This window comes from Microtus ochrogaster, linkage group LG2 (assembly GCF_000317375.1).
Source record: "Microtus ochrogaster isolate Prairie Vole_2 linkage group LG2, MicOch1.0, whole genome shotgun sequence".
Taxonomy (NCBI): domain Eukaryota; kingdom Metazoa; phylum Chordata; class Mammalia; order Rodentia; family Cricetidae; genus Microtus; species Microtus ochrogaster.
The window spans coordinates 17,138,994-17,147,848 of record NC_022028.1 but is presented as its reverse complement, the minus strand read 5'-3'; the positions used below and the strand labels follow the sequence as shown (position 1 = coordinate 17,147,848).

Here is an 8,855-nt window from a genome sequence, read left to right as displayed (position 1 = left end):
AAAAAAAGAGTGATGGGATATTTCTGAAACTATTGCAATAGTTAAGATTAGTAATTAATAATGCTACCATTCCTTATAGGTTTCCTTTATTCTTGAATCATCTTCCTTGTCTTTATCCCCTGGCAATCACTAATTTGCTGGGAAATCGTTTTTCAATAGCCTTCAGTGAGACTAATTCAACACATAACTCACAGTATTAAGGGTTAATAGGTATTATGCATTGACTATGGAACTGGATAACTTTGAGGAAGACCTTTAAATTATTTAAATGCATTTTCCTTGTAAAGTAAGCATATTATCTGATCCTGTTTTTCATTGAGGATTAAGTTATACACATTTGGATAAAATGCTCACCAAAGTATTGCATATAATATCTGGACGTTTTAGCTCCAGTAGTTATATATGGGAACTCCATACTGCCTCCCTTTTTATGATAGTATCTTAGCATGTGCCCCAGACTGGTCTCGAGCTCTTGATCCTCGTGGATTCTGGGATTGTATGTGTGCAGCGTCACACCTAGCTGTCCTTCTCATTTTTAAGGAGAAAGAGCTTAAGCCTGGTTAAGAAAGTTTTGGTAGATTTGGAGTTACTGTAAAATTTTGAAAATACAGAGTACAAGATATTCTAGGTGATCAGTGCGGTTTTTTTTAACTAGTTTACTTTTTACCTAAAACCATTCATAAAAATAATTTAGTCTTTGATAATTACTGCATCTTGAAAGCATGAAATATCTTTTGCTTAATGATAGCGGTGTGTAGGTACAGTTCAAGTAGACTAATTCAACACACATAACTCACTAAAATAAATCTACATATGTGATGCGATTGTTTTCTTGTTCTTTACCTTGTTTTCTCTTAAAAGAAGATCCTCAGAGGATATGTGTGTATATGTGCACAACTTTGTGTGCATGTGCAGACTTGTCATTTGTTGGGTGTAGTTAATAGTTTCTTTGATTCTACAGGAAAAAAAACAAACCTTGTTTCGTTTTGTTGTATGTAAATAATCTAAATGCTTTGTAAATAAAACAAGGCTATCTGTGGTTTCTAGTAGTTATGGACCATAATTTAAATAATTGAATTTTAGCTCTTTTATGTGGACTTACTGTAAAAGTGTTGTTTGATTATTTTTTATGAAAATGTTATGGTTAAAAACATACAGTTTTATGGTTTAAACCATGTAATTCTTTCAGATATGTCAAATTAATGAGCTATATAATTATTTTTCTAATAATGAATTGAGTAAACATTTGGTAGGGTTTCTGGTAAAATGTTCTACATGCATGAAGAAAGGTCATTCAATAAAGATTTGTTCCACATTTTCAAATGTTTATTCTAAAAAATAGTGAAGGTTTTTTTTTAAAAAAAAAACATATTCTGACGTGTGTTCTTAGATTCAAAACTATTAAAATAATTTGGTATTAGGTGATTTTCAATTGATAGCTTTATTTCTTATGGTATTTTTTTTGTCTTTCTATAGGGTTGAAAGACACACAGAAGTCTTCATGGATATAGTTGATACATTTAATCATTTAATTCCTACTGAACACTTAGATGATGCCCTATTTCTAGGATCCAACCTGGAGAATGAAGTCTGTGAGGATTTTAGTACAAGTCAAAATGTCTTAGAGGACTCGCTGAAGAACATGCTCAGCGATAAGGATCCTATGCTAGGATCTGCAAGTAACCAGTTCTGTTTGCCTGTTTTGGATAGCAATGATCCCAATTTCCAGATGCCTTGTTCAACAGGTAATTCTTACTTTTTTTTTTTTTAAGTCTGCAATTTAAAATAAAGACTTTTCAGCAGCATCCTTTTTTCCTTTTCTTTTTTAAACATGAGCGTAGTGAATTTAGGGTTCTTTTCTTTACATGTAGAGTCTCTTCCAGGCATCAGAATTAGAGAGTTTCAGCTAGGCTTTCTTCCATGCAGTGTATAGAGTTGTTTTCAAGGGTATCATGGATGTAGGTGAAGTGACCGTGTAAATTGTCATATAAGATGGAATGTTTATAAGGATTAAAGGGGTTTCTGTTAATAATTACGTCCTCATAACTTGTGAAAATTGGAACTCATGCTAGAAATAGTTTGTCTGGCAAGTAGGACACACTTTGGCCTGCTAGAGTCAGGGACAAGGACTGACTTGGTGCAAGTCTTCAGCTTTCATAGTTTTCTTGGCTAGAATTACAGATATATTTTATACATGTGTTTGAAAGCCAGACAGAGAACTCTATGTCTGTGGTACAGTAACCACTAGCCATACATAATTATTACCCCAAACTAACTTAGTTTTTGTTGAGATGTGCTATAAAATGTACATTAAATTTTAGATATTTGATATGAAAGAAGATTACAAACTATTTCATTAACTTCTTGATTATGTGTTAAAGCAATATTTTGAAGACATTTGGTTAAATTATGCAAATTAATTTTGCCTAATTTTTTACAGTTATTTTATGAATGTGGGTCTCAAGAAATGCCTCAAGCTGGCCTCTACCTCCTGGGGTCATGAAATCCTTTTGCCTGAGTGGAGGATTTCTGTACCTGGCTTACTTTCTTTGCTGGCATTTATTTATTTGTCCGTCTATCTATTTAATTTGCTGAGATTGAACTCGGGGCCTTGCACATGCCAGACAAATAACCTGCCACTAGTCAGATGTAAGCCTAGCCTGTTTTTATAAACAAATGACTATTTGGACCTTTGAAATCACTCATGTGACTTGAACTGTTGGAAAGCACTTCTTTAGTATTTGTAGTTGAAGTAGCTGAAAGAGTAGTAAGGAGAGCAACTTTCTGTTAGGCTAAAGTATTCTTGATGAGAAGTGGCTCATATAATGGTACATGCTTATAATCCCAGCACTTAGGAAGCTGACGGAGGAGGATTTTTTAAGTTTATGGCCAACCTGGGCAACATACCAAGACCTTGCCTCAAAGTCAAGGAAAAAGGCTGGGGAACACCTGACTGCTTCCCAGAGTATTTCCCAGACTTATGTGATGCTGATTTGTTTGCTAGTGACTTTAGATCTCTTTTCTCCTTTCAGTATATTTATTATTTTTAATATTTTTTGTCCAATATTTTAAATTTATGTAGTAACTGAAGGTTTGGAATGTCTGGATTGCTGTTGACTCATACCATGCTGCCTGAAGACCTCAACACTGATTACTAGGACTCTGATTTCAATCACTCCTCATTATTGAAGTGTTTGAATTGCTGTTAATGGTGTATCTCTGAAATGATAACCTTTTGTGTGGTGTTATCATTTAGGTCACATCGTTATTTGTATTAACAAATGGTTCAAAACTTTAAAATTGTTTTCTGTATGTGTTGTGCAAGGTTTTTTCTTTTAACATTTATGCCTGTGTTTGTATGTAGTTGAATATATCTTTTGTTAAGTGCTTTGGTAGCCTTTGCTTGTCCTCACATTATTGGCTGGTTTAGTGCACATCCAGGAGAAACATTTCATACCTGTACACTTGTTGGAAGTACTAATAATAATTCAGTCACCACTGATAATGCTTTGGAGATCTGGAATTTGCATGGTTAGCATCTTGCTTGACAGTTTTTACTTGTAAGATTCTGGTTCATTAGTAATCCTAATATTTTTACTGGCTATTTAAAAAACCTTTTTAAAAGTTAATTTTTGCTGATATAAAAGTTTTTAACTGATGTACAAAGACTTCCGTTTTGGTTAACATTTCTAGTTAAATATTTAAAATTCCTTTATTGAAATACTTATTTTTGACTTATTTATTAATATTTATAATGATTCTGTTTTGAGTAGAAATGTTCTCATTAATTTGATGGCTGTAATTAGGTCTTTAGTAAATTATTTTTTTGTATGGTATATGCACTTTTTAAGACATGCAAGATAATCTTTGGGACACTTACAGTAATGTTAAAGCTCCTGTTCATGATTGTTTAAATTTCATTATTTGCCAGTCAGTCGGGGGATTTGATTCAGGCTTCTTTTTTCTTTTGAAATAGGTGGATTGGTCAGAAGCTCACTTATTTTCTAATGACTACAAAATGGAAGACATTTTTTAATTTTCAATTATGGAATAATACTATATTTAAGAGCTTCAAAGAAGAAATTTTATTGTAACTTAATGAAAATACTTTGTAGAGTGTAATTTTTCCAGCTATTCATAAGTTACTTTTTTTTTGTTGTTGTTGTTGTAAACATGATGTGGTTTCTAGCCAGACATTTGTACTCCATAGGTTTTTACTGATGGTTTTGACTGGAGGTAAACAGAGAAATGTTCCTGTCTGTATTTCTCAGGAAGGCTGTATACTGTGGTTATTTTATAACTTTGGATTTTTTTTTTTTATAGTTCTGTAAACTTAGCTCTACTCTACAGAACTCTGGGGTGTTTCTGTAGCTGTTTGCAGATTTCTTTTTTTAGTGACACAGTTGGGTGGTTTGTATTATATTTTCATTATTTATAGAAACCTCACGCCTGTAATCTCAGAACACCTTGAGAGCTGTAGCTATACACATAGTAACTGTCAGTTACATTGCTGTGGCTAAGTATTAGGACCAAGAAAAATTTAAGGAAGAAAAGACTGATTTATTTTGGTTTAGAGATCTAGATTGTCAGTGTGATGGTAGGGAAGGTGTGGCAAGCAGCTGATTATATGTCAGCTCTACACAGGAAGCAGAGAAGGAGAACAGGAAGCAGAGCTGAGATTTTAAACCTTCATAGCTCACCCCAGTGATGTACTTTCTCCAGCAAGGCTACAGTCTTAAAAGTTCTGCAGTCTCCCGGACTCAAAAAGTGCTACCAACTGCTGACTAAGTGTTTAAACACATGCGCCTCTAGGGGTTATTTCTTGGAAACCACAACAGTTATCAACAGATTTTCTAGATGGTTAATTTCCCAAGTTCATTAATAAAAAAACCCACAGTATCAAGATTGGAATATATCTTAAGTTTTCTGCTGCTTATGTAGTTGAATACTCTTTCAATCAGGACTCTAAAGCTTTTCCTCCAATTTCATTTAGTTTTATTTTCATTTAGGATGATGTTTTAAAATCTGTTTTTAGAAGAATAAAGAGGCTATATTTGTTTTTAAGATTATGGGTTTAAGGTAGATTTATTAGGGTCTGTATGGAGATAGAGACCCACATTGGAGCCCTGGACTGAGCTCCCAAGGTCCAGATGAAGAACAGAAGGAGGGAGAACATGAGCAAGGAAGTCAGGACCGCGAGGGGTGCACCCACCCACTGTGACAGTGTGCCTGTTCTAAAGGGAGCTCACCAAGGCCAGCTGGACTGGGACTGAATGAGCAGGTGATCAGACCGGAATCTCTGAATGTGGCTGACAATGAGGGCAGACTGAGAAGCCAATGACAATGGCACTGGGTTTTGATTCTACTGCATGTACTGGAGCCTAGTCTGTTGAGATATACACCTTCCTAGACCTGGATGGAGAGGGGAGGGCCTTAGACTTCCCACAGGGCAGGGCACCCTGACTTTTTTTAGGACTGGAGAGGGAGGGGGAGGGAAATGGGAGGAGGGGAAGAGGTGGAAAATGTTAATAAATAAATAAATTAATTAAAAAAAGACTGGGATTTAGAAAGGGTGATGGAGAGGAGTGACCTGAAACAACTGGCTAGTGATTCAGTTGGTTGTGTAAATCAATGCTCTTAAATATGTGCAGTTAATAAGTACAGTGGGTAGAGGTGTGCGACAAGCTGCCTTAAATGGTTTTGTCAGGCAAACAAACTATCATTTCAGGTAGAATTCAGTTATAAGAAGAATAAAACCTTACCCTTTTGTGTGTGTGTGTGTGTGTGTGTGTGTGTGTGTAGTATAACAGATTTTATATTATATATGCACACATAACTTAAAGCTATATATATATATACATACACATGTATATATACACACATTATTTGTATATATATAGTTTCTCTATGTAACAGTCCTAGCTATCCTGGAACTAGGTCTTCTAGACCAGGCTGGCCTCAAACTCATGGAGAGCCGCCTGTCTCTGCCTCTCAAATGCTGGGATTAAAGACACATGCTACCCCTGTCTGTCTAGTTTTAAAATCTTTTTAAGAATAGTATTGTGCTGTGCAGAGTTTGCCTAGCCTTGTCCTTACTGCCCCTGCAACTGTCACAGTCCTACCTTAGCCTGCTATGCACAGTGTTTTTGTTTAAAATGAAATATTTTGAGCTGTATTCATTGCTGAATGTGTGTTTTGTGCTAGCCCTGTACTAGGCTACAAATATACGAAGGCGAATAAAACAAAATTTGCCTCAGTTATCATGGAGCTTAGCATTCAATATTAGAAATAACAGTTCTTGATGAATTCTCTTAGTATTTTGTAAGACTAGTTATGTATTTAGCATTCATTTGTTGGAAGAGATAGTGTAGCAGTGGCCTTGAGTGTTCCTGAGCTGTGTTGTTATGCCAGAAAATCTTGGATTATTTCTTAGAATTGTGATTTCAGCAAACAACCTTGAATGATGAAATAAAAGTACGCTATCACATCTTTTATCCCAAAGAGCAGACTTGTTCAGTGTTCACTACAAAAGCCATAACTTCTCTACATATATCATTCCAGTTTCTTACTGTAGTTCACTGAGCATGCAGGCATCTTGCCAGGCATACTTGTGTGTCACTCCTGTGAAACTGGAAGAGGTCAGAAACACTGATGACTTTCTTTTGTCCTGATAGTCTTGTGTATCTTGTCAGCAACCATGAATCCATCAAATCCTAGCCCCTTTACACTTCTTAACATTTCTGTTACTCATATATGTAGTAAAGAAGTAGGCACTTAGTAATCTTGACTTGGAAAAATAAAGCAGAGAAAGAAGAGGGTGGGGGACCAGGAGGCCAGGCAGGGAGCAGGTGTGCTGCATCTGGCCTTCTGCAGCTTCTAACCAAAGCACAGAAACCTTCACTGTAAAGGAGCAGAGCCTGGTGCCTCAGGGAAAATTATCTCAGAAACTAAACTAGAATTTCTGTCCATAGTTTTATTTTAATGTTTAATAAGTGGCAGTCTTTAACAATATACTTTCAGGGAACATAGGCTTTATTATATTTTGAACACAGACTTTTATAAACATATTTTCCAATATATCCCCTTTATAGACAGTACTATGAGACTAATGAAGACTGACTAGTATGGCCTAATCTCAAGATGGATCTTAAAGTTAGTTATTTTTCAAATAACTTTTCTTGGGTATAAGTTATATGATACTGTTTGAGTGTTGCCAAGACAAGTTTTTCTTGTTTTCTTCTGTCAGTTAAGTACATGGGGATGAGATTGTGAAAATTTAAGGGGGTTGCTAGGGACGTTTGTTTACAGGTTTGCTCTGCTCTCTTTGTAGAAGATAGGGCCAAGAAGCCATCTGGGATTCTTTGTAATGTGCCCTGTGTGTGGGGTGGGAGGAGGGGTTCCACGGGGGAGGACTCGTATTAGACATGTAATTTTGTCATAACTTTTGTTTTACAACTCAAGTTTAAAGTGGTAACTTATAGAGTGAATTCCTGTGTTTGATCATCTTTTGTTGAATGATTATCCGTGATTGTTTTTCCAGTTAAGATAACATTGCAGAATCCTGCTATCATTATCTCCACGGCACTACCTGCTGGGTTTTGGCGTTCTTTTATGCCTTGATTTTTCTCCCTGGATTCCCCTCTATTTCATCTTCATTGGTTTAGTTGGAGAATCTTCTTAGACGATTTCTCAGCTGAAGTTTCTGGTGTGAATACTGTGCTTTACTGTCCATTTCTCTCAAATATTACCGTTTCCTAGTTCTGACGTTTTGCTACAGACATGTAATCTGCCTGCAGAAGTCATAGCTGTAAGTGCATCATGATAGTTATTAAATGTGGCTTAGAGGAAAACTGTCGTGAAATCCTTTACATAGACATTTGTTAAAGTCTGAGGCTATCGAAGGTGATGAGATTGCTGAGTGCTGATTGATGTAGGCCCCCTTTTCCTGGTAAAGCTAATTTTCTGTAACTCCTTGAAATCAGGATGAGACATTTTTCTTCATGTGGTTGCACAACTACATTAGATACCAACTCCATTAATAAAATGCAAAAAGTGCCCCTTGTGTTGAATGGACAACAGCTGATACTAGTTTAAAGAAGACAATTAACATATTCTGAAATTGTTTTATGTAAAATGACAATATTTCGATAGCCTTACTCTTTTTAGTAGGAAAAATGCTTGCTGGTCCCACAGCCCTCCTGCATCTGCCTTCCAGATACTAGGTCACAGGTGTGCACCACAACACCTGGCTTTCGTCTCATTCTTTTTTCTGCTATGTTTCTTGTGTGTATGTGTGTGCATGTGCACGCATGTGTGCACTACTGTTCATATGCTTGTGCATTTTCATGTTGGTGCAGCTGCCTGCAGAAGTCATAGTTGTTAGATCCTTCTGGGGCTTGAGTTACCAGTGTTTGTGAGACACTTGATAGGGTTTGAACTTGGGAGAGCAGTGCTGACGTTAACCCTTGAACTAGCTCTCTAACTCCCCAAATTTTATTTTTATAGCCCATACTCTCAACTGAAAATTTAAGTAAGTTTATTATATTTGCATATACTACTTTGAGAGAATGTTCTAATTTAATTGTTTGGTGATTTTATATAATTTTATATTTATACATTTTAATGTAGAATTTACAAGATTTTTGGGGGGTCAGTGAGATGGCTCATGGGTAAAGGTACACTGGTCAAGCCTAATGACCTGAGTTTAATCCACATAACAAATGCATGTGGTAGGAGAGAAAAAACTCGCACAGGTTTTTCTTTGATCTTTACTTGCCCCCCCCCATGAGATAAAAGTAATAAAGATAAAAAAGTTTTATCTGAATTTGGTGCTTGTTATATTAGCACACTTGTGC

The 8,855-nt window shown here is 35.9% G+C and overlaps 1 protein-coding gene across 4 annotated transcripts in view; it reads left to right on the top strand.

Moving 5' to 3' along the window:
- Positions 1–8,855, top strand: part of Phf3 (PHD finger protein 3) — a 74,719-nt gene that overhangs the window by 10,271 nt on the left and 55,593 nt on the right. The window contains exon 2 of one of the 4 annotated variants that reach the window (XM_005359885.2): positions 1,477–1,745. The exons of 1 other annotated variant lie outside the window; for it this stretch is intronic. In XM_005359885.2, coding sequence (XP_005359942.1) covers positions 1,502–1,745 — 244 coding nt within the window. In that variant the 5' untranslated portion in view covers positions 1,477–1,501. Of the gene's footprint in view, positions 1–1,475; positions 1,746–8,855 lie in introns of those variants that run through there. 2 more of the 4 variants (XM_013351067.2, XM_013351065.2) reach the window with 2 other exon arrangements.